The sequence below is a fragment of the Gorilla gorilla genome, chromosome 16 (genome assembly GCF_029281585.2).
Source record: "Gorilla gorilla gorilla isolate KB3781 chromosome 16, NHGRI_mGorGor1-v2.1_pri, whole genome shotgun sequence".
Taxonomy (NCBI): Eukaryota; Metazoa; Chordata; class Mammalia; order Primates; family Hominidae; genus Gorilla; species Gorilla gorilla.
Window position 1 is genome coordinate 67,333,398 of NC_073240.2, and position 25,569 is coordinate 67,358,966.

General features: G+C 47.1%; 2 protein-coding genes across 4 annotated transcripts in view; one reads left to right on the top strand and one right to left on the bottom strand.

The window, feature by feature from the left end:
- ZWILCH (zwilch kinetochore protein) overlaps window positions 1–2,297 on the top strand; it is a 44,367-nt gene extending 42,070 nt beyond the window's left edge. For all 3 annotated transcript variants that reach the window (XM_019010509.4, XM_055362676.2, XM_063698638.1), the window contains one exon: window positions 1,162–2,297. The gene's annotated coding sequence lies outside the window, so the exon portion shown is untranslated. The remainder of the gene's footprint in view (window positions 1–1,161) is intronic.
- On the bottom strand, window positions 1,301–18,908 carry LCTL (lactase like). The gene is made up of 13 exons (XM_055362681.2): window positions 18,175–18,908; window positions 17,600–17,763; window positions 16,827–16,914; window positions 16,432–16,541; window positions 14,108–14,236; window positions 13,927–14,022; window positions 10,771–10,825; window positions 10,511–10,672; window positions 5,774–6,048; window positions 4,842–4,968; window positions 4,461–4,660; window positions 2,847–2,910; window positions 1,301–1,416 (listed from the first exon to the last, which is right to left on the bottom strand). Exons 1-13 carry the CDS (start codon window positions 18,290–18,292, stop codon window positions 1,301–1,303), a joined length of 1,704 nt encoding a protein of 567 aa, XP_055218656.1. The 5' UTR covers window positions 18,293–18,908.
- Window positions 18,909–25,569: the final 6,661 nt, after the last annotated feature.

A 25,569-nucleotide genomic window follows, 5' to 3' on the forward strand; every position in this document is an offset into this window, starting at 1 on the left:
TATTTTATTTTTTTTTTTTTGAGACACAGTCCCACTCTGTCACCCAGGCTGGAGTGCAGTGGCGCTATCTCGGCTCACTGCAAGCTCCACCTCCCAGATTCAATGCCATTCTCCTGCCTCAGCCTCCCAAGTAGCTGGGACTACAGGCGCCTGCCACCACGCCTGGCTATTTTTTTGTATTTTTAATAGAGACATTTTCTACTGTCTTACTCTTTTTTGGTTTCAGAAACAGTATTAAGTAAAATCAGATAATGAGAAAAATGTATGAGATTGTTCTTAAGCCATGTTTTATCCCCAAATAAATGGAAATTAATTAATTTTAGCATTTTAACATAGTTAAGAGTAAAATGAATCTTTATTATAAAAAACAAGATATTGAGTTACCTAGAAGATAAATAAAAAATAAACATGTAATATTTCTTTGAGGTATTTCATTGACTAAAGTAAGTTGAATTTAGTCAGAGTTGTCAGATTAAATTCAGACTAAAGTGTCAGAAGAGTGTACCTGCTCATTTACTTGGTACCCACTTCATGCTTTTCTGTGGTTGGCTAATAATATTTACAACCTGGAAGGATTGTTATCTATAGATTTCTTTTCTTTTCTCTTTTGAAACGGAGTCTTGCTCTGTTGCACAGGCTGGAGTGCAGTGGTGTGATCTCAGCTCACTGCAACCTTCACCTCCCAGGTTCAAGCGATTCTCCTGCCTCAGCCTCCCGAGTAACTGGGATTACAGGTGCCTGCCACCATGCCCAGCTAGTTTCTGTATTTTTAGTAGAGACAGGGTTTAACCATGTTGGCCAGGCTGGTCTCAAACTTCTGGCCTCAAGTGATTCACCAGCCTCAGCCTCCCAAAGTGCTGGGATTACAGGTGTGAGCCACTGTGCCTGGCCAGATTGATTTTATCTATCAGGTATGGGACAGTGCTGAGATGGCAATAATTTGAACATTAAAGTAATATTTCTGGACAGATTTTAGAGTGATAAACTATCAAGTCACAACAGTTTGTATACTATGATCCCATTTTTGTAAATAATTCATAATATACATTCATTATATACAGCAAAATCTTAACATTAACTTTAGGAGGGGTGAGATTACAAGTGTTTTTTTTTTTTTTTTAAATTTCTGCTTATTTTTATTTTCTAATTCTTAAATCCCAGCACAAGCCAAAAAGAGAAAGAGAAAAAAAGGTAATTATTGTAGAACCTGAAAACAGCAATATATGGAAACCCTCAAAGCAGAAAAGGGAGGAAGATCCTGAAGATTCTCTTATGAAGCTCCAAAATTGATAATCCTGTCTCAGCTCTGCCTCCTCAGGAGGAGCATTAGTAGAACAGCAGTGATGAGGACACAGAGGGAGCAGACAGTGGGTACCACGATCTCCGTAACCATTTGCATGTGACTTAGCAAGGGCTCTGAAATGACAAAGAGAACGAGCACCACAAATGAGAACAGGATCATTTTAGTAAATACAGCTTTACCCCAAAAGCTTTAACTGTATTGGAAAAACTTAAAACATAGCATCCTCAAATTTTCTGATTCTTATTTGCCATGAAATAGAACTTAGTAAATTAAATGTTATTTGAAAAATTTTTAAGAGCTTTGTAAATATTTCAGAAAATATGGGATAAATGCCTGAATTTGGTTCTTCTACAGGTGCTATAATAAAGTCCATCTCTCAATACTTATACTTTCTAAATTCATCTCAGAATATTAGCAGCCATATTCCACAGTTCCTATAATTTTTACTTGGGGGGGATTTGTGATAGGAAAGTCCTTGGGAAACATTTCCAATCTTTCAAAATGTTATTGTGTATCTTAAGAAGTATAGGAACTTGTATGTTGAAATGTTGTATGGTAATTCTTGTATAGTTAAATAATAATCTTTTTAAGAGTTAATGATAAGCATATGTTATGTGCATTATTAATAAAATAGTGGCCACTTAGGTAATACCCACCTTTATCTTGTGTGCTGGGTACTCTGGTTACTGAGATAAATAAGGCACTGGACATCCTCACGTGGAGTTCACAGGCTCATCAGTGAATTCTGTACCACATTTCAACCTTGTTTATTTTAGTTTAATGGAATATACATTCTTAATATTGCCTGATTATTTAAATTTGTTGAGGGGGAGTGCATGTTGCTTTATTGGCCTGTAAAAATAGCTAGTTTGGTAAGATTTGGTCTCGCACCTTCCATCTCTGCTACCACATTAAAGATGAGCTTGTTAAAAAGGAAAGCGTATTTCTCTGATTGCCCTTATGGAGAAATAAAGATAAAATTCAAAGAAACAAATGATATGTATTGGCATTTCTTGATGCATAGTTGCATCTTTGTTATTCGACATCTCTGATCCTTTTAGACCCCACTGCATAGGAAATGATGTCTTTTATGAAGATAGGGACCTTGTTTTGTTCCTGGCTATATCTCATGACTTAAAACATTCCCTGGCAAATAGTGAGTGCTTAATAATTGCTTGCCGAATGAACAAATATAAGATCTCAAGTATTCTTTTATCCCAGTTGGTATAGTGGTTGGCTTTTCCTCTCCTTGCCCAAGCCCACTATAACAAAAATAGTAGGTATATAAATTTATAGGTATGATTCTGAAAGAATAAAACTTGAATGGATAAAATGGATAAAATGTTTATCTTTCATGGTAGATTAAATGCTTTAAAATGCTTATAAATAGAAACTTGATATTGCTTCAAAGAAACCTGATTTTAATCATAAGTAGTTTTGGAAGATTGACTTCAAGAAGAGCCACATTTTGAGATTTTGAAAATGATATGTATAATTATTTAGTTTAATTATTAAAGGAAAACATTGAAATATACTGACTCACCTGCAGCAAGCATCTGATTGTTGATAGAGCAAGTTTCCAAAGCTTTGAGGTACCAACTTTCCACCTAATAAAAACCCACTTGATAAGTAATGTTGTCTTAGACTAATTTTTTGCTGTTTCAAATCATTTTTGAAATAAATGTGGGGTAAAAGTAAATATTTTTTAAAATCTACCTGTAGTTTATGTTTTTAAATCATTTTGTAGTTTAAATTAGTTAATATTTACTGTACATCCATGTACATCATAGTGAGGGCGTCAAAGAACAGTCTTTATTCATGAGGAGTGTACAATCTAGTGCTTTTCTAATAATGTAAAAGTAGCAAATGCCTTATGGTTTTTAGTCACTGCTTCCATTTAATAGTCCTACGGGGCTCACCTTAAAATAGTTTTGGTAAACAAGTGAAATTTACTTTTTAAAATTATTTTTATTAAGACACTCTATTTTATTTCATTTTTTAGAAACAGAGTCTTGCTCTGTTGCCCAGGCTGGAGTGCAGTGGAGCAATCATAGCTCACTGCAGCCTCAAATTCTTGGGCTCAAGTGATCCTCACACCTCAGTCTCTGTAGTCAGCTGGGACTACAGGCGCATCACCACATCCAGCTGATTTTTAAATTTTTTGTAGAAATGAGCTCTTGCTATGTTGCCCAGGCTGGTCTTGAACACTTGGCCCCAAGCAGTCCTCCCACTCCAGCCTCCCAAGGTGCTGGGGTTATAGGCATGAGCCACCGTACCTGGCCAAGACACTCGAGATTACAGTTTATATTCCCTACCAATAGGTGCAGCAACAGAGAATAGAGAGCTGCTAGAAAAGTTTTCAGGTTATTGAAAATGTTTGGTAGATGCTAAAGGATTACTAAGTTTGATTACTTTAGATCTCATTTTGAAGCCAGTGTGTGTGTATGGCTCTGCTGCTTGGCTGGAAAATAGATGAAAATGATATGATAATTATACATTCGATTTACTTAACTTTTTAAATATATGTTGAAGAATAGGTAGTATTTGTTTGCATTAAGACACAAGATTTAGGCCAGGCGTGGTGGCTCACGCCTGTAATCCCAGCACTTTAGGAGGCTGAGGTGGGCAGATCACGAGGTCAAGAGATAGAGACCATTCTGGGCAATATGGTGAAACCCCATCTCTACTAAAAATACAAAAATTAGCTGGGCGTGGTGGCATGCCCCTGTAATCCCAGCTACTCAGGAGGCTGAGGCAGGAAAATCGCTGGAACCCAAGAGGCGGAAGTTGCAGTGAGCCGAGATCGCACTACTGCACTCCAACCTGGCGACAGAGTGAGATTCTGTCTCAAAAAAAAAAAAAAAAAGACATGAGATTTAGAATAACATTTAACTAGAAGTCTCTATTGTTTTTGCCCTATCATAACTTAAAGCAAACGGAACTCCTTCATAACCTCTGGTAGTGCCCTTAGATTGAAGTTTACATCATGCTTGCTCCATTCTAAGCAAATGAGCAAAGGTGAAATAAAGGGCCATGCCGCATGCCCCGTCCTCTTTCATGGAGGAAAGAGAAGAGAAACTTGCCAAGTTCTTTGTGTGTTCCAGCTATCTAGCTCTTCCTAAAGTTCAGAACAGATAACATTGATCATTAGGCCTACCTCTCTTGGATTGGGAAACCCATTGGCAATGATAATCTTCTTGTAATATTGAACTGAAGCCTTTGGATAGCGAGGCTTATTTCTGTCGTTAAATTCAACATAGTAGAATCCATATCTATCTGAGTATCCTTTCTCCCATTCAAACTTATCCAACAGAGACCAGGAAGTATACCCCTTTATATTAGCACCATCTTTTATAGCTGCAAAGACATTTTATTCCATTTTAAATATATTTCATTTACTTAGAAAAATAAAACTGAAGATAATGTTAAAATGTTTTCATTTATGAGATTTAGAAGCAAGTTTCAGTTGATCGTGTGTTAATCACATTTTGTCTCAGTTAAACGGGAAAACGGCAGACAATCTTGGTTTGTGTCTCACCTTTTAGCATTTCATTTATGTATCCTTTAAGGTATTGAATTCTCCACTCATCACATAATTGAGTACAGTGGAATTTTTGAGATGCTCCATTTTCCATCACATATATGGGAGGATCACCGTATTGAGTCTGAAAGTGAGTCATAGCAACAAATATCTTAAAAATTCTGACCTACAGGTAGGTTTCTGAGTCAGAGGCTCATATAGGAACACATATTCAAGCCTGCCACATTCTAATCAAGTGTATTTTGGCATTTAGTAGATGTCAGATAACATGTTTATTTAGAGACTAATGTAGGCAGGAGACAGGTTCTTATAAAGAATGTATTTCTCAATAAACTAACATTGTTGCCAGGCGCGGTGGCTCACGCCTGTAATCCCAGCACTTTGGGAGGCCAAGGTGGGCAGATCACCTCAGGTCAGGAGTTTGAGACCAGCCTGGCCAACATGGTGAAAACCTGTCTCTACTAAAAATACAAAAATTAGCCAGGCGTGGTGGCATACGCCTGTAATCCCAGCTACTTAAGAGGCTGAGGCAGGAAATCACTTGAACCTGGGAGGCAGAGGTGGCAGTGAGCCGAGATCATGCCACTGCACTCCAGCCTGGGTGACAGAGTAAGACTGTCTCAAAAAAAAAAAAACATTGTTGGAGGGGACATGTACTTTGGTCTTGTTCTTTGCCACATATTCCAGTTTAGGTGTGAAGGACAGCAAAATAAATGTGGGATATGAATTTTTTAGCTAAAGTTATATACATGCGAATGGTTATGCATGGTAGACATGAGTCTGTAAGGCCTACATTTAGTAGCCTCTGAAGTATGAGTAACTAGGTTTATTTTGTTTTATTAACTTTCTAATGTAGGCACCTGAGCTTAAGCTGTGAGAACATGAATTCAAGTCTAAATGTCCTTTGAATAGCTGAATGTGATAATCACCTGAGCAAAGTTAAGGAGCCTCCTAAATCCCCATGGCACAGAATATAGCCATTTAGACCCCAGATCTGGCCAGTTTGGGTCAACCAGCTCTATCAAGTCACGATCGTTCTGGTAGCTGGGCCCCTGGCGGGAGGGGTAGTTCCTTTCCGTGATGTACCGAGTAGTAAAATGACCTAATCCCAAGAAATCGGATGTGCCTTTAATGTAGCTCTTCTCCTGGAGTGAGAACACCGGTAACCTCGACATCTCCAGGCCTTGCTCTGCACTCTTTCTTCCTTTTGAGAGAGAAAAGTAGAATTTAACAAAGCCTTATTTTCTCCCAATCACTGTGTTATGTATCATGACGATAGTGACATCTTGACATAAACGGTGGGCTTTAGGATTCATCTGCATGGGAAGTATAACCTTAGCCATCCAAAGTGGAATTTTTGAAATTTCAATACTGTCCAAAATATTTATAAGTTTATATTGCTTAAAAATAGTATTTTCAGGCCGGGCGTGGTGGCTCATGCCTGTAATCCCAGCACTTTGGGAGGCCGAGGCGGGCGGATCACAAGGTCAGGAGATCGAGACCATCCTGGCTAACACAGTGAAACCCCGTCTCTACTAAAAATACAGAAAATTAGCCGGGCGTGGTGGCAGCCGCCTGTAGTCCCAGCAACTTGGGAGGCTGAGGCAGGAGAATGGCGTGAATCCAGGAGGTGGAGCTTGCAGTGAGCCAAGATCGCGCCACTGCACTCCAGCCTGGGTGACAGAGTGAGACTCCATCTCAAAAAAAAAAAAAAAAGTTGTATTTTCACAGATTAGTCAGTAAGTGGTGTGTAGCCATCTGGAGAAAAAGTAGAGTTGGGCTCCTATATTGTTCCTTACATTAAAAATGGGTAATTTGGCCGGGTGCAATGGCTCACGCCTGTAATTCCAGCGTTTTGGGAGGCCGAGGCAGGTGGATCACTTGAGATCAGGAGTTCGCGACCAGCCTGGCTAACATGGTGAAACCCTGTCTCTACTAAAAATACAAAAAATTGGCCAGGAGCGGTGTGGCTCAAACCTGTAATTCCAGCACTTTGGGAGGCCGAGGGGGGCAGATCACGATGTTTAGGAGCTTGAGATCAGCCTGACCAACATGGTGAAACCCCATCTCTACTAAAAATACAAAAATTAGCCAGGGGTGGTGGTGCATGCCTGTAATCCCAGCTACTTGGGAGGCTGAGGCAGGAGAGTCGCGTGAAGCCGGGAGGTGGAGGTTGCAGTGAGCCGAGATCACGCCACTGCACTCCAGCCTGGGCAACAGAGCAAGACTGTCTCAAAAAAAAAAAAAAAAAAAAAAAGTAGCCAGCTTGGTGGCGGGCATCTGTAATCCCAGCTACTCAGGAAGCTGAGGCAGGAGAATCACTTGAACCCAGGAGGCAGAGGTCGCAGTGAGCCAAGATCACGCCATTGTACTCCAGCCTGGGCAACAAGAGCAAAACTCCATCTCAAAAAATAAAAAAATAAAAATGTGTAATTTTAGCTGCCTTTGGGAAGGGAACTGGAAGGCCAGTGATGGTACATCCTATCTTTGTCCCATCTTTCAAAGTTGTAAAAGCATATGTCCTTTCATTGACCAATTCCAAATCTGTTTACACTTTACTCACACATGTAAAGGGATGTTTGTACAAGGATCTTCATTGTAGATTGAGTGGCAAAAGATTGGAAACAACCTAAATGTCTGTCAGTAGGGTCTGGTTATGAAAATGATGAAACATCCATCGGTACAACACTATGCAGCCTTTAGAACAAATGAGGTGGCACTTTCTATAGCGATGTGGAAAGCTTGCCAGAATATAGGTTTCAGTGAAAAAAAAGCTTCAGAATGTTGCGTGTAATCATAAGCACATACACTGACCACATGCACAATCCATCTCTGGAAGTATACTTGCTTCTGGGGAGGGAGGGAGAGAGGCCTGACTTTTTATTCATATTTTTTGTACTTTAAAAAATTTGAAACATGTCCAGGTGTAATCTATACAAAAAAGACTTTTAATATATAAATCAAGAAAAACAACATTTTCCCTGAATTGATCTAAAATATAACCATAAGAATAGTTCCAAAGAGGATAATAGTTTAGATAAAATGAATACAAAGTTTGTGTTATTAAATACCATTAAGATATTAGCATAAAGCAAATAAAATATTGGCACATTATTTCAGTTACATTTAGTGACTTAAGAAAAACCACCAGCTATCATCATTGTCCTTGCACTGATACAATAGCCCCTAGCTGCATATGGCTATTAAAATATAGTGACCGAAGGATTGAATTTTTAATTTAAATTTTAAATTTTTTTTTTTTTGAGGTGGAGTCTTGCTCCATCTCGCTCTCCCAAAGTTTCGAACATGGTGAAACCCCATCTCTACAAAAATACAAAAATTAGCTGAGCATGATGGCAGGTGCCTGTAATCCCAGGTACTTGGGAGGCTGAGGCAGGAGAATCACTTGAACCTGGGAGAGAGAGGTTGCAGTGAGCCGAGATTACACCACTGCACTCCAGTCTGGGCAACAGAGCGAGACTCTGTCTCAAAAATAAAAAAAAAGAAAGAAAGAAAAAGAAAACACAGCAAAAGCACCATGACAATTAATTAGGCAGTTATATCTTGACTCTGACACCAAAATCACAGGCAACAAAAATAGGCAAAAGAAGCAAACATAAATAGACAAATTGGACTTCATGAAATTTTTAAAAATTTGGGAATCAAGACACTAGCAGCAGAATAAAAAACCCACATAGAATGGGAGGAAATATTTGCATATCATATATGTGATAAAAAGATATGTAGAGAATTCCCAAAACTCAGCAACAAAAACAACCCAATTCAAAAATGGGCAAAGAACTTGAATTGGCATTTTTTCTAAAGAAGATCTACAGACGTATAAGCACATGAAAAGATGCTCTTACTAATCATTAGGGAAACACAAATCAAAACTGCAGTGAGATACAACCTCACACCCATTGGGATAGCCATTATTAAGCAAAATAACAAGTGTTGGCAAGGATGTGGAGTAATTGGAACCCTTGTGTATTGTTGCTGGGAATGTAAAATGGTACACCCACTGTTGAAAACAGTATGATGCTTCCTTAAAAAAAAATTAAAAATGGAAATTTTCATATGACCCAGCAATTCTACTTCTGGGTATATTCCCCAAATAACTGAAAGCTGGATCTTGAGATATTAGTACACCCATGTTTTTAGCATTATTCACAATAGCTAAACATGGAAGCAACCTAAGTGTCTATTGATGGATGAATGAATAAGCATAATGTGATATATACAGACAATGGAAATTTTTTTTTCTTTTTTGAGATGGAGTCTCACTCTATCACCCAGGCTGGAGTGCAGTGGCGAGATCTCGGCCCACTGCAACCTCTACCTCCCAGGTTCAAGTGATTCTCCTGCCTCAGCCTCCCAAGTAGTTGGGATTACAGTGGCCCACCACCACGCCCAGCTAACTTTTGCACTTTTAGTAGAGATGGGGTTTCGCCATGTTGGTCAGGCTGATCTCAAACTCCTGACCTCAGGTGATCTGCCCACCTTGGCCTCCCAAAGTGCTGGGATTACAGGCTTGAGCCACCGTGCCCGGCTGACAATGGAATATTATTCAGCCTTAAAAAGGAAGGAAATTGTGACATATTACAAAATGGATGAATCTTGAGGACATTATGCTAAGTAAAATAAGCCAGTCACACAAAGACAAATACTGTATGATTCCACTTATATGAGCTACTTAGTCAAAATCAGAGACTGTGGAATCGTGGTTGCCAGGGACTCGGCAAAGTTTCAGTTTTGCAAGATGAAGCGTTCTGGAGATGGATGGTGGTGATGGTTGCACATTATGAAAGTATTTTATACCACTGAACTGTACACTTAAAAATGGCAACACAGGTACATTTTATGTGTATTTTGCCACAATAAAAAAAAATTGGGGGAAAAATGGCCAAGAAAGCCCACCCCAGAACTTATTATGACAGAGCGATTCCCTTTTTCTGTCTTTGGGTGTTGACGTGTAAAGATGCGATGCCTGGGGTTGCTGCAGTCATCTTGTGGCCATGGGGATTGGTTGATGGGCTAACTGAAGGTGCCAGAGTGGAAAGATGGAATGAGCCTGGGTCCTCAAGGGCACCCCTGAAGGCTAGATTACCTAGCCCTGCATCACCCTTCCCTGGGCTCAGGTGAGATGACAAATTCCCTACTTCAAGTCATTTTTAGGTAGAATTTTCTGTTACGTGGCAGTTAAAAACATCCAAATTGATATATCCCTGTAAGCCTTACTTGTGTTTATTCTCTTCTCCAACACTGTGGAAACTGGAGCTTGGAAAGTATTTCTCCATTGACAGAAAGAACCGACAATAGAAGTGACACAGGCCCATGACTGCGTCTGACCTCTCTCCTGCTTGACTGCAGTTAAAGTGGGGTGGAAAAGGGCAGGGCAGCAGAACATAAGAGAGACCAGCCCAAAGACCATCACTTTCTTCCCTGAGTTCTGAAAATTCTCAATTTCCAAGTCTAGGGAAATTGAGAGGTCTAGGGTTCCTCCCTGCCAATTCAAATGTCTGGTTCTCAATTCTTTTGAGTCTGGATTATCCCTTGAGTACCTCACCCAGGCCCAATGAGCTCTTCATCCCCCTGCCTTTTGCTTGTTTCACATGGGCTCAATAACTTGCCCTAGTATCTGCAGTTTAAAATGAGACTGGGCTCACCAATGTAGTCCTTCATGACTTGGGGGTAGTCACCGGCATAAATGGGGTTGGCAAACCAGCCCAGACAGAACTGTAGGTATCTCTCGGCAGCCTCTAGGTCCTTGGGGTTACTAATGTCCACAGGTTCCCCCCAGTCACAGTTCAGTGAAATTCCCACCAGACCTTAAAAGAAAAGAAAGAAAAGGGAGTGGGGAGTGGGCATGCCGTTGCTGCTCCGGGCACTCGGCTGTCCTGGGTACATGTGTGGGGCCACAGCTCACCTTGCTGCTTGCTGCGCCACGTGGTGTTATAAGAATGCCAGGCTTCGGCGTGGGCCTGAAAGGGGAGCAGAAATTCATCGTAGGTACCTGGCCCATCCATTTCCTCCCTTTCAATCTGAGTGGCGTTTCTTTGCTTCCTAACTTTAGAGCTATTATTTTCATCAATCCAGCCTTGTTTATCCCGATCCAGTCTTCCTTCCTCTAACTTCTTGAGGCACTTATTTTCTTTATATTGTAAATGAAACTTGATGTAAGTCTGGCTCAAACAACTTTTTGTTGGTATTTATCGTTTTTAAGATTTTTGCTAAAGTTTCCTGTTTTGTTCCTCTTAGTCCTCAGTAGCAACTAGGCAGTACTTTCCTCAGAGGAGCTCAGTAAGTTAGGAAAATACCAAGTGTCTGAAATAGTCTTGAGAAATGGAATCTAAAACACACCAACCTGCCTTCTCTTCATATTCTACCAGTGACCCGCTGGCCTGCCTGAGGCTATTTCAGCTAGCCACTGCGCTTGGGTAGGTCAACACCTAAGAGAGATGGAAAGTAATCTAGAACAGTGATTATCGGTGTGTGATCTCCAGACCAAGGTCATCAGGATCCACTGGGAACTTAATAGACATGCAAATCCATGGCCCTTGCCAGACCTACTGAATCAGAAACTCAAAGCGGGGCCCAAGAATCTGTGGTTTTTGTGTGTGTGTTTTTTTTGTTTTTTTTTTTTTAATCTTGAGATGGAGTCTCGCTCTGTGGCCCAGGCTGGAGTGCAGTGGTACAATCTTGGCTCACTGCAACCTCTGCTCCCAGGTTCAAGCCATTCTCCTGCCTCAGCCTCCTGAGTAGCTGGGACTACAGGCACCCACCACCATGCCTGGCTAATTTTTGTACTTTTTAGTAGAGGTGGGGTTTCTCCATGTTGGTCAGGCTGATCTCGAACTCCAGACCTCAAGCAATCTGCCCACCTCAGCCTCCCAAAGTGCTGGAATTGCAGGTATGAGCCACTGTGCCTGGCCAGCAATCTGTGCTTTAATAAGCTTGTTTTTTTTTTTTTTTTTTTTTTTTTCTTGAGATGGGGTCTTGCTTGTTGTCTAGGCTGGAATTAAACTCCTAGGCTCAAGTGATCCTCCTGCTCAAGTGATCATCCCTCCTACTCAAGCCTCTCAAATAGCTGGGACAACAGGCATGTGCCACCACACCTGGCTCAGTAATCATTTATTAAATGATTTTGATGCTTGTTAAAGTTTGAGAAGTACCAATTTAGAAGACCTGAATATCTGAAGGCTATAGAATTCGGGGTTGTTTTGTTTGTTACTCACAGAGAACCTGTATTTATCAGACTTCTTTCCTTATAATTCCTTTTGCCAACCAGCAATAACCAAGTGAATCATGGTATTGTCTGATGAAGTGGAACATGTCAAAACAATATCAGAATCACATCTCTTCAGGCGGGGTGCGGTGGCTCACACCTGTAATCCCAAAACTTTGGGAGGGCAAGGTGGGTAGATCACGAGGTCAGGAGTTGGAGACCAGCCTGGCCAACATGGTGAAACCCTGTCTCTACTAAAAATTCAAAAAAATTAGCCGGGTGTGGTGGCGTATGCCTGTAATCCCAAAACTCTGGGAGGGCAAGGTGGGTAGATCACGAGGTCAGGAGTTGGAGACCAGCCTGGCCAACATGGTGAAACCCTGTCTCTACTAAAAATTCAAAAAAATTAGCCGGGTGTGGTGGCGTATGCCTGTAATCCCAGCTACTCAGGAAGCTGAGGCAGGAGAATCATTTGAACCCAGGAGGCAGAGGTTGCAGTGAGCCGAGATCATGCCACTGCACTCCAGCCTGGGCAACAGAGCGAGAATCTGTCTCTAAATAAATAAATAATCGCATCTCTTCAGCTCACTACTTTTGATGGATAAGAAGGCCCAGAAAATGACTTCCATGTTTAATATTAAAAATATCTTGAGGCGGGGCGCTATGGCGCATGCCTACAATCTCAGCACTTTGGGATGCCGAGGTAAGGGAATCACCTGAAGTCAGGAGTTCAGGACCAGCCTGGCCAACATGGTGAAACCCTGTCTCTATCAAAAATGCAAAAATTAGCCGGGTGTGGTGGTGCACGCCTGTAGTCCCAGCTACTTGGGAGAATGAGGCAGGAGAATCGCTTGAACCCGGGAGGCGGAGGTTGCAGTGAGCCGAGATCACGCCGCTTCACTGCATCCTGGGTGACAGAGCAAGACTCAGTCTCAAAAAAAAAAAAAATCTTGAGAGCTCTGCCCTTTAAATATTCACAGTTTAAGAAATCATAAGCCAAATGTAGAAAAAATGAGAAAATGTTCTCCCTGATATGAGTTTGGGGATCTGGAATGTCACCCAGTGGTTCCTTGCCTTCCAGCTTAGACAGATTGTCCACCTTCCGCTAAGTGTCCTTTGGGGCAAATCCCGCATGCCTCGTATCCCTGTTCTCCAGTTACCATCGTGTATACCCTCATACATGTCCTGTAATGTGACCCAATTCCCTCCCCAGCGACAAGGCTTTCCAGTAGCCCTTCCTTCCTGCAGCATCTTCTCCGAATGGCCCCTTTACTCTCTTGTGTGACTGATGCCTGCTGGCCTTAAGAGCACCTCCACTGCAGCTCCTTCGAGCAGAGGCCGTTTGTTCCATCACACTCCACATACCTCTGAGCTGGGAGTAAAGTGGAGTCTGCCTGCTCATTATCGCTGCTTCCAAACTAGTTTTCCTTCCTCCTTCAAAATTCCCAGGTTCTTTGAAGTCCACACTCTGATGACCACTTCTAACTCCTCTTACTGCTGTCCTTGATCAACCTCAGTTACTTCTACTGATTCATTGAAGATTTTAACCCCTGGCTCGCTGTCACACCCCTTCTTCCTCCTGTCACAGCTTGGACCTGCGTAGTTGACGCATTTCCACATGGATGTCCCCTTGGCTAGGCTGTAAGCTCTTGGGAGTCGCTATAATGGCTCAGCCATAGTGTCCCCCAGCGCCCTGAATGGCAGAACACGCCCTCCATAAATCGTCACAGAAGGGAAGGTGCTATGGAGTATGCTGACTCAGAGGTGGAGCGGCAGAGGACCAAGCTCAGGCTAGAGCCCCTGGGGCAGGCTGAGCTGACCCTGAGGCTGTTCCTCCACCAGAAGGACCCACCTCACCTTAATGATGTGGTGTGCTGCCTTGTACAGGCCGGTGCCACGGAGCTTCAGGCCCGGCGCATGGTGGCCCGTCTCATAGCCTTTTTCTGCCATTGCCTATAGGGACAGCAAGCAGGACCACAGGATCCGTAAGAAGTGGCAGGGAGTGTCACATTCTCCCACCTGGAGGGGCCCCGCTTACCCGAGGATCACTGAACGTGATCCAGTGCTTCACACGGTCCCCAAAGGCCTCAAAGCACAGGTTGGCGTAGTCTCTGAAGTAGTTGGCCATGCTCACATTCTGCCACCCGCCGTATTTGACCTGGAACAGCTGTGAACACAGAGAAGCAGATGCCCCATGAATGAACTGCAAAGCAGTTTAAATGTGGAGATAAGCTGTGTGACAGTCCTCAGACAAACAGGAGGGAGGCCGCACAGGGAGACTGGGACTCTCATGCTTAGAAAGAACTGGATGGATTGAATATTTAAGAAAAATTGCCAGGGGAAAGGGGCCTAATAATGGGGAAGCATCTTAGATCTAAGTTCTGGAGAAATGAGATCTGATGCTGGGATGAACACTCTGATGAGGATTTTGAGGGCCACACAGATGTCAGAAAGCTCCTAGAAGCCTTGGGGCAGGGTCTGCCTTCTTCAGCAGAGGGCTTTCCCAACCAAAGGCATCTGCCTGTGACGGCAGAATTCTCCCAAGACTTGTCACTGTATTGAGACTACCTGTCCAGCTCTCCTTGGTGGGTTTGAGGGGATGTTAATGGGGCAGGCTCATGAAAGCAACCAGGGAAGAAGGTGGAAGGTTCATCTCCCTAAAGCCTGCTCTGCCCTCCTCCCCAGTTAGAGGACTCTGGTAGCTCCCATTCCCACAGAATAAACCCAGTTCCCAGTCATCTTAGCTCAGCACTCGAGGCCTTCGAGGTCTTCCCCAAGCCACTTCTCCAGCCTCTAACCCTTCCCTCTCCTACCTGCTCCCCAAATTCTAACTGAACCGAGCTGCTTGCCCAGCTTCCCCCTCTTTGCCATGCGCCCTCCAATCAGAATACCCTTTCCTCCCACCTCCTGCCCAAACCTTCCAGGGCACCGATGGGACCACCTTCTCCCCAGTGAATGAAAATATTGCCGGAGGCTGGGCGCAGTGGCTCACGCCTGTAATTCTAGCACTTTGGGAGGCCGAGGCAGGTGGATCACCTGAAGACAGGAGTTCGAGATCAGCCTGGCCAACATGGCGAAACCCTGTCTTTACTAAAAATACAAAAATTAGCCGGGCGTGGTGGCACATGCCTGTAATCCCAGCTACTCAGGAGGCTGAGACAGGAGAATCACTTGAACCCAGGAGGCGGAGGCTGTAGTGAGCCGAGATCATGCCACTGCACTCCAGCCTGGACGACGAAGCAGGACTCCATCTCAAAAAAAAAAAGAAAGAAAGAAAATATTGCTTGAATCACAGTGACATAGTGACGTTCTGAAGCACGTTGTGATTTCATGGACATTGCTGGGGCAGGGATCATATATGAGTGCTTGTGATACTGGCTCAAACAAATTGTAGAAAAAAGGCTAAACTTGTTCATTATGCTATGTCGCCAGATCTTTTTTTTTTTTTAGATGGAATTTCGTTCTCATTGCCCAGGCTGGAGTGCAGTGGCATGATCTCGGCTCACTGCAATCTTTGCTTCCCGGGTTCAAGCGATTCTCCTGCCTCAGCCTCCCAAGTAGCTGGGATTATAGGCGCCTGCCACCATGTCTGGCTAAGTTTTGTATTTTTCGTAGAGACTGGGTTTCACCATGTTGGCCAGGCTGGTCTCGAAGTCCTGACTTCAGGTGATCCACCCACCTTGGCCCCCCAAAGTGCTAGGATTACAGGCCTGAGCCACTGTGCCCGGCTGCCAGATCTTAGTTAAAAGACATATCTTTATAGTTTTTAAAATTTGTTTTTATGCCAAGTTTTTTAGAAAACAAAAGGATTCACTCTTTTCACTTACTACACACATCAATTAAAGCAGTGTGACCTCCCTGCCATACATGAGTGCTTTGGTTTGAATGTTTCTGTCCCCTGGAATTCATGTTGAAACTGTATCCCCTGTGTAACAGTATGGGGAAGTGTAGTCTTTGGCAGGTGATTGAGTCATGAGGGCTCTTCTTTCTTGAATGGGATTAGGTGCCCTTATAAAAAGAGGGACACGGCATTCAAGGCATCATCTTGGAAGCAGAGACTGGGGCCTCACCAGAATCTGCACCTGCCAGTGTCTTGATCTTGGACTTCCCAGCCTCCAGAACTGTGGGAAGATACATTCCCGTTCTTTACAAGTTACCCAGACTCAGGCATTCCATTGCAACCGCAAAAGTGGATTAAGACAGTGAGTCAGAGAGATTTTTTCACTCACTCGCATCTTACAGTCCTGCGCCAGAATCCAGACCCTAGTCTCTGCTCCACCTTGGCAACCCAAGTCCTCAAACTGGGCTCCCTCCTGCTTAGTTGAGTCCCCTTTGGGCCTGTGAGCCTGCTCAGGTCCTCACCTGTGGCAGATCCCAGTGGTGCAAGGTCACGATGGGAGTGATGTTGCTGCTCAGAAGGGCATCGATAAGATCACTGTAGAATTCGATTCCCTTCTTGTTCACCTGCTCGGCTGCAGGTGAAATAAAAGAAGATGCTACGAGAAAGGACCTCGGCCTTGGCCTTGGCCTTCTGGAGTGCAGCATTCCTGGGCCCTGTTGCTTTTTGAAGGCCTGAGGCACCCTCAGCCCACCAGCATTCTGGGAGCCCAGTTACCTGCAGAACCTGTGAGAGCTGCTACCGTCAGCAACTACGTTCATGGGCTGATCTCCCTCCCCAAGACTCTGTGGTGCCCCTGCAAAACCAACATTGCCGGAAGGGGCCTCACTTGGGTTCAAGAGGGGCTTCCCTAGCTCACCTCGGATGCCTGTGGGCAGGAGCCGGGGCCAAGAGAGGGAGAATCGGTAGTGGTTGACGTGCAGTTCCCTCAGCAGAATGATGTCCTCCTGTGCAGACAGGGGTGGGGAGGCAGGTCACCTGGGCCCTGGGTATGGGAGGTAGGGGTCCATCGGGCTCTAGGGCCGAGGCTCACTCTTGTCTGTAGCTGTTAGTGGGCAAGGAAGAACCTGCTTCCTCACCTGTACAACAGAGGTGATGCCACCTGCCCACTTCATGCAGGGGATACACCAAGAGTCAAAGAAAACGCAGGACAGGGAGGCACTGGGAGAAGTCCATCAGGGTGCCCCTAGTAAACCTGGGTGATGAGTTCCTCAAGAAGCCATCCAGAGAGGAAAGTGGGTGCTGAGGATGAGCGGGTCCCACTCCCTCCACAGGGTGCAACTCACAAGCAGGGACCAGGGGTTCAGGCCACTGTGGCTGTAGGCCCTGAGGCTGTGGAATCAGCCCTTCAGCTCCCCCTTCACTTGGCCTGAGGCACTGGCTCAGGTGAGGCCCCGCTTTCCTTTCCTCCTACATCCACCTCACTTCCTGGCCCCTCCCAAACCTTCACCCCCACTGGCCCTGCCCCCTCTGGCTGCACTGGGGTAGAGGGTGTTTGGCAGAGCATGGGGATGACGTTGTCATCAGAGCTCCCCCAAACGTCACTCCCTGCCTCCCAGCTAGGCACGTACTCACATGTGTGTGCACGTGCACGCGCACGCACACACACACACTCACACACCCCGCACTCACCTGGACCTTGTAGTAGCCGTCACAGGCTACATCTGCCGTCTCATTCCCGAGCACCTTCCCCTTCCCACTGTGTGTGAAGACGTCCCAGATGCTAGGCCCTTTCCCGTCCTGGTCCCAGGCGCCCTCCGTCTGGTAGGCGGAGCTGCCCACGCCCCAGGAGAAGCCTGCAGGGGGAGACCCGTGCTGGGTCCCAGGTGCTCCCATGTGTCACCCAGAGCCAGGACTCTGGGCTGTGCCTCCCAGGCCTCAGGGACTGCCCCTCCCTACCACGCTGCCCCTGTCCCACTGGGGACTTTTCTTCCTAGGAGTGTGAGCACATGAGGCAGGGTAGGGGAAGATATATTAAAAATTTTTTTTGCACAATTTTAGCTCTGATTAGCATATATTATCTGTGTAATTTTTAGTAACTTCAAAAAAAAATATCTGTTAGGAACTTTTAGAACAACCACACAAAGGTAGGTTTCTCATCCTGCCAGTCAGGAAGCAAGAACACCAAACTCCTTGTCAAGTCAGCCAAAGTGGGCAGGTGGACGACAGACAGACAGGCAGACAGACGAACAGAGGCATGGCCGTACCAGGAGGGAAGGTTCCATAGTAGAAGGAGGCCTCTTCTGGGGACCCCTTCCGGGCGGCCCCCAGCCTGGACACCAGCAGTAGCATCCACAGAAGGGTGGCGACCCACACTGGCTTCATGGTGCCTGGCCCTCCCCCATACCTGAAAAAGTGCAGCTGGCTCTGCAGGCCCCTGCAGCCAGGCTGATGGCCAGGTCTTGGCTTAGGGCAAAGGCCAAGTGGGGAGAGGAGGGGAAAGGAGGGCGCTTGATCTGGACCCAGCAGCAGAGGCTGAGGCTGGATGTCTGATGCTGTTTCCGTGCCTGGGGAGCTCTGAGACTGATGGGCAAGACTCCAAACTATCCTTTCTCCCTACCTTGGCTCCTGTCTGATGGGGGAGACCCAGCCCATACCCCTGAGTGGCCTCTATCTAAGGGGGAAACCACCTCTACCTCAGGGAAGCTCCAGTCTGAGGGGGCAGGTGGGAAAACCCACAGGGCCCTTTGGCTCTCCCAGCGACACGCAGACCCCTCCCCCAAGCCGGGGTTGCCCATCCCAGTGCCTCCGTCCTGCACATGAGGGAGACCCCTCGCTCTGGAATCCCCTCTTTGGTGCCAGCCCAGCCAGCTTACCCAGGATCGTCCTTGGTCGCAGACACCCCCAGAGCAGTCGCTGGCAGTCAGAGCCCTCTCCAACTGACCCCCAGGGCCTACGCTGTCCCCTGAGAGAGGAGCCACAGCACAGCCGAAGGCTCTGGTTGGGGGTGTGGTCTGTGGCTACAGAAACTTTCAATAGCTCCATTCAGTGGGGGCCGGGCAGGAATGCTGAGCTGGCCGGCAGGGCCTGAGTCAGCAGCTGGGGGAGCTTGGCGCTGGGTGGGGGGTGGGGGGGCAGGGGAGCTATCAATCAACTCCCTATCCTGGGACAGAGGGGCAGCCGAGGAGAGGGGGAGACCTGGTCCTCCTGGACCCTTCTGGGCTTGACATGCCACCTTCAGCACACCCCAGTCCTTCGAGTCCCAAGCTGGGGGTGGCGCAGGACCAGTGTATGTTGCCATGTGTCTCTGTCTACTTGTCCCAGCTGCCAAAAAAAAAAAAACAAAACAAAAAACCCACCATAAAAGATAGAGTTGGTTTTTCCACGTTGGCCTTCTCTCTTTGTATCCCTCATTCATTTCTTTCCTCACTCATTCATTCAACCAGCACCACCTGCTAGAACAGCCCACCCTGTAGTCTCAGCACCTCTTGCCCTCATCTGCTGTGGCTCCCTTCCCTGCAGTGCCCTCCCCATCAGAAAGGCCTCCTTCACATAGCTCAATTTCCAGCCTCCCTGCCTTCAGCTGAGCCCTCACCACAGCTCTCTCAACTGGGCCTTACGGCTTTGTTGTTGGTTAATTTCTTTGTACTCTTCCTTTGGGTCTTCAATGGGTAGCACCTCCTCCAGGAAGCCTTTCTGGATTCACACACCCTCAAGCCAGACTAGGTTCTCTGGATTTTGTTTTCTTTTCTTTCTTTTTCTTTTCTTTCTTTTTCTTTCTCTCTCTCTCTTTCTCCTTCCTTCCTTCTTTCTTTTTCTTTTAAACAGTGGCATGGTCACGGCTCACTGCAGCCTGGACCTCCTGGGCTCAAGTGATCCACCTCAGCACCCCAAGTAGCTGGGGCTATAGGCACCCACCACCACGCATGGCTAATTTTTTGTAGAGATGGGGTCTTGCTATGTTGTCCAGGCTGTTCCTGGGTTTTCCTACAGCCTGCGTTTACCCCTCCCACCCTGCACTTCCACATCAGCTGTTTATGTATCTGTCCCCTGCCCCTTTGTAGGTTCCTGGGAGGTGGGAGGCGGCCAGCCTGGTTCATCAGCATCCAGTTCTCTAGTGCTGCCACCTAGTGGACGCTTAATAATGTGAGTAAAATCGAAATAGTACAATAATGAACCTAACCGTGGCTAACGTTGACTGGGTGCTTCCTAAGGTCCAGGGCCTTTCATGTATTGATTCATCAACCCCTGAGACAAGGCAATAGATGCAGCTTCGGCTGCAGTGGGGCGGGAGGTTCCAGGCTCCAGCAAGGGCAGGCTTGTACGGCTGTGTGGACAAAAGCCAGCCCCGTCTGGACTGACCCTGGCCTCGTGGTGGCCCTGCTCTGAGGGTGGTGCTATTACTGGACCCGTTAGAGGTTGAGGAAACTAGAGAGCTCCTTCAGGCCTCGCTACCTAGCAATTGTGCGGAGGTTTGCTGAGGGAGGCCAGGGGGTGGGGGACTAGACCGCCCACCTGGGGGGTAGGCTGGGGGGAGGCTGCTTTCCTGGGGGGCCCAGCTGTTGAACAGGGCCAGGTCCCTTGGGCTTTCCCTGGTGATGCCTGTGGTGAAGGCACTAAGATCTTTATTCCCAAATTCTGACGTTCCCCAAGTGCATTCATGGGGACAGGAGTGATTCTCAAAGTAGATGCCAGGGCTGGGTCCCTTACAAAAATGTAGTGATTGGATGGGGGTGTGTCAATAAGGATATTTCCCCCACCAGATTTCCTACCTGTCTGCCCTCTAGCCTTTCCTCAAGAAATATTTCCTAAGTCCCCAAGAGGCCCTGGCCAGAGTAAAATAGGACTTGGCCTGTGTGCCTCTGGAACTGGGGGTCTCATGAGGACAGGAGGCGAACAGGGAGGGGAAGGGGGGAGGTTCTGGATGTGGTGCAGAGTGGCCGGGCTGTAATGGATGGAGGGATGGAACGCTGAGAGACTAGGGGTGTGGGGCTGTCTTCGAAGGGACACGAAGGATGCAGAGACATTTGCCAGGCGTTCGTGGAGGCACAGAGTGGGGAAGGCATTGGAAGAGGTGGAAGGACAGCATGAGTAAAGGTCCTGAGATGTATTTCTGGACCTGGGAGGTTGGTATCTTCTCTCTGCTTGCACCTGCCCTGCAGTACCCAGGCAAGGCTGTGTCCTCAGGGGTAAGCAGGCCGCTGAACAGGCGAGTGGGCTCTGGGGACTCTGTTCCCTGGGCTGAGGTAGGCAGGAAACATACGACTTTAAGAGCTGATGTCGGCCTGGCGCAGTGGCTCATGTCTGTAATCCCAGCACTTTGGGAGGCCAAGGTGAGCAGATCACTGTCAGGAGTTTGAGACCAGCCTGGCCAACATGGTGAAATCCCATCTCTACTAAAAATATAAAAATTAATGGCCAGGCGCCGTGGCTGACACCTGTAATCCCAGCACTTTTGGAGGCCAAGGTGGGCAGATCACTTGAAGTTGGGAGTTCGAGACCAGCCCGATCAACATGGAGAAACCCCATCTCTACTAAAAATACAAAATTAGCCGGGTGTGGTGGTGCATGCTTGTAATCCCAGCTACTCAGGAGGCTGAGGCAGGAGAATCACTTGAACCCGGGAAGTGGAGGTTGCGGTGAGCCGAGATCACACTAGTGCATTCCAGCCTGGGCAAAAAAAGCGAAACTCCGTCTCAAAAAAAAAAAAAAAAAAAAATATATATATATATATATATATATATACACACACACACGCACACACACACGCACACACACACACACACAGACACACACACACACACACACACACACACACACACACACACACATAAATTAGCCAGGCATGGTGGCGCATGCCTGTAATCCCAGCTACTTGGGAGGCTAGAACCCAGGAGGCAGAGGTTGCAGTGAGCCGAGATCGTGCCAATGCACTCCAGCCTGGGTGACAGAGTGAGACTCCATCTCAAAGAAAAGAAAAGAGCCAGGTGCGGTGGCTCATGCCTGTAATCCCAGCACTTTAGGAGGCCGAGGCGGGTGGATCACAAGGTCAGGAGATCGAGACCATCCTGGCTAACATGGTGAAACCCCGTCTCTACTAAAAAAATACAAAAAAATTAGCTGGGTGTGGTGGCGGGCACCTGTAGTTCCAGCTACTTGGGAGGCTGAGGGAAGAGAATGGCCTGAACCCGGGAGGCGGAGCTTGCAGTGAGCTGAGATCGTGCCACTGCACTCACTCCAGCCTGGGTGACACAGCGAGACTCCGTCTAAAAAAAAAAAAAAAAAAAAAAAGAAAAGGAAAATAAAAGAAAGGAAAAGAAGAGCAAAGCTGATGTCGTCTCTGAAAAATGCCCCTTCCAGTGGAGCCAGGGCCAGTGTTTGTGTTGGAGGGGCTGCTCAGCTGGCCTGGGGTCTGGCTGCAGACACAGCCTCCATCATTGAGGCCCTGTTTTCCTCCCATGGACTCCAAGCCTGGCTCTGGCTGGAATGAGGATGGATAAGCCCCTGCGCTGCTCTAAATGTGTCCCCAAATTTCATATGTTGAAACTTAATCACCGATGTGATAGTATTAAGAGTTGGAGCCTTCATGGACAGAATTAGTGACCTCATAAAAGGGCTGGAGGGAACCTGCCGGGCCCCTTTCATCCTTCTGTCCCTTCCCCCATGTGAGGACACAGTGTTCGTCCACTCCGAGGGCTCAGCCACAGGGCACCACCTTGGAAGCAGAGAGCAGACCCTACCAGACGCAAACCTGCTGGTGTCCTCATCTTGGACTTCCAGACTCTGGAACTGTGAGAAGTACGTTTCTGTTGGTTTGTAAATGACCCAGTCTGAGACATTTTGTTATAGCAGCACAAGTAGACTAAGCCATCCCCGCCTTCCCCTCCTCCATACATGCTCCGCAGAAGCTCCCTAGGCCCTGTCTGAGGCCTGGGCTCCCAGTGCTTGGCCAGGGTGAGACCTTTCCCTCAGCAGTGGGGCCGAAGTCCCTGAGGCCAGGCCTTAAATGGCTCTTGGGCCTCTGTAACTTCCTTTTCTTCCCTCCCTGCAAGGGGCTGCAGAGTTGGGGGCCCAGGCCATAGCCGGAGCCCTGTGACTTTTAGAGACAGGCTTTGTAAAGGCAAAGGGTCTGGTCCTCAGTTCTGGGAGCACAGAGAGGGTGAATGCTGCGGAAGGTCCCAGCCTGCTCTGTGCCTCAGGATCATTAGGAGCAAATTGAGGGGTGGTAGTGGCAGGACACTGGAGATTCAGGAAAACTGAGTCCCACCTCCATCTTGCCAGGAACTGGCTGTAGGATCAGTGCCAGGCACTTCCTCTCTATGGGCCTGAGGCTCCCATCGATAAAGTGAGAGCCTGTCTTTCGGGATCATCCCAGTGGACACTGTTGGGCCCAGCTTCAGCAATTCTCTTCTCTGGCCCTAGGAGCTGGTCCTTCTCCAGGGGGTCTCTCGGTCCCCCACCCCCAACCTCCCCAGTCTTCACACCACCAGCCCTGCAGCCCAATTCAGCCCTGCCCAGCCCTGAGCTAAGGGAGCAAGCCCCAGGGTCAGAATAAGGGGCAGGAGACAAGGTTCAGTTCTGCCTGCTGGGTGACATTGGACCTGCCATTGTCCCATGCTGGGTCTTCATTTCCTCCTCAGTAATGAAGAGGAGGCTGGCTACAGACGTCTGAAGTCTTTCTTAGCTCTGGGATTCTAGTAAAGAGGTGATAGGCTTTTTTCAGGGTTTTGATTTTGTGGTAGGCAGGGAATCTGGTAGGGCAGCCCTGAAAATGCTGGGATGGATGAAGCGGGTTTGCAGGGATGAGAGTGGGGCTGGCTTGACCCAACAGGAGGTCATGGTGTGTGTGCATGCATCCTTGACTACATGTGTACCTGTGTGTGCATGTGTGTGGGTCCAGGGAGTGTTGGGGAAAGGACCCCCGCCCCCAGGGTGCAGATCTGTCTTGAAGAGCCTGGAGTTGTGTGAGTGGGGGGGATTAGGGGTTACTAGGAGTACTTTGGGCCTGATATGGTTATGCTTTGTGTCCCCACCCAAATCTCATTGTGAATTGTAATCCCCGTAATCCCCATGTGTCGAGCAAGAGACCTAGTGGGAGATGATTGGATCATCAGGGCAGTGTCTTCCATGCTGTTCTCGTGATAGTGAGGGAGTTCCCACAAGATCTGATGGTTTTATACATGTCTGACAGTTCCTCTTGCCTGCTGCCCATGTAAGACTTACCTTGCTTCCCCTTCCACTATGATTGTAAGTTTCCTGGGGACTCTCCAGCCATGTGGAGTTGTGAGTCCAATAAACCTCTTTTCCTTATAAATTACCAAGTCTTGGGCAGTTCTTTTTTTTTTTTTGAGATGGAGTCTGCCTCTGTCGCCCAAGCTGGAGTGCAGTGGCGCAGTCTCGGCTCACTGCAAGCTCCGCCTCCCGGGTTCACGCCATTCTCCTGCCTCAGCCTCCCGAGTAGCTGGGACTACAGGCGCCTGCCACTACACCCGGCTAATTTTTTGTATTTTTAGTAGAGACGGGGTTTCACCATGTTAGCCAGGATGGTCTCGTTGTCCTGACCTTGTGATCTGCCCACCTCGGCTTCCCAAAGTGCTGGGATTACAGGCGTGAGCCACCACACCCGGCCTAGTCTTGGGCAGTTCTTTATAGCAGTGTGAGAATGAGCTAATATAGGGATTAAGCTTAGAATTTCTACTGAGCTTTCTTCTGAGGGTGGAGCAGAGACGAATTGTCTGGACAGGCCTCTGAAGGTGAGAGTGGTGAGGAGGAAAGGGGAAGGAACAAGAGAGGGCAGCAGGTGGAGTGGAAGAGAGCAGTGGTTAGGGTCAAGGACTCGAGCCAAATAAGACACTGAATCCCAGCTCAGCATTTGCCAGTTGAGTGGTTACAAACAAGTTACTGCCCTTCTTTGGGCCCTGTTTTTAATGTATAAAAGAGGATGATGATAGTATCTCCTACACAGGGTCATCTGAATGTTAAATGACATGACAGATGTAATACAGAGTGCCTGGCACAGAGAAAAGCCCCCATAAAGGATCCCTCATCCACACCATCACACTGTCCAGGCTGAAGTCTAGTGCTGCCACTTGCAAGGGCGTTATGTCTGGGGCGCAGAGCCTCAAGGGCAGACGCTCCCTGATGGCCTGGCACAGGACTTCTATGGTCTGAGAGCTTTGACTGGGTGACACCAAAACCCTGGGAGGCTGTGGCTCTGTGGGGATCCAGGCCTCTCTGCTTCTGCTCTGCTAAAGCCACAGATCTGCACCTCTGAGCCCATCACTGCCTGTGGGAAACATGCTGGGGTTCAGCCAGTTTTGAGGCCTGCTGCCAGCTCTGACTCTGTGGACAAAACTCACAACTTTTAGTCTTCTGGGTGTGGATGATAACTCCCAAAGCCCACTTAATTTCTCAGAGCCCTCAACTTTTTTATGAAATATCCAAACATACAGAAACATTGAAAGAATTGTGGCTGGGTGCGGTGGCTCATGCTTGTAATCCTAGCACTTTGGGAGGCCGAGGTGAGCAGATCACCTGAGGTCAGGAGTTCGAGACCAGCCTGGCCAACATGGTGAAACCCTGTCTCTACTTAAAAAATACAAAAATTAGCCGGGGGTGGTGGCACGCACCTGTAGTCCCAGCTACTTGGAAGGCCAAGGATG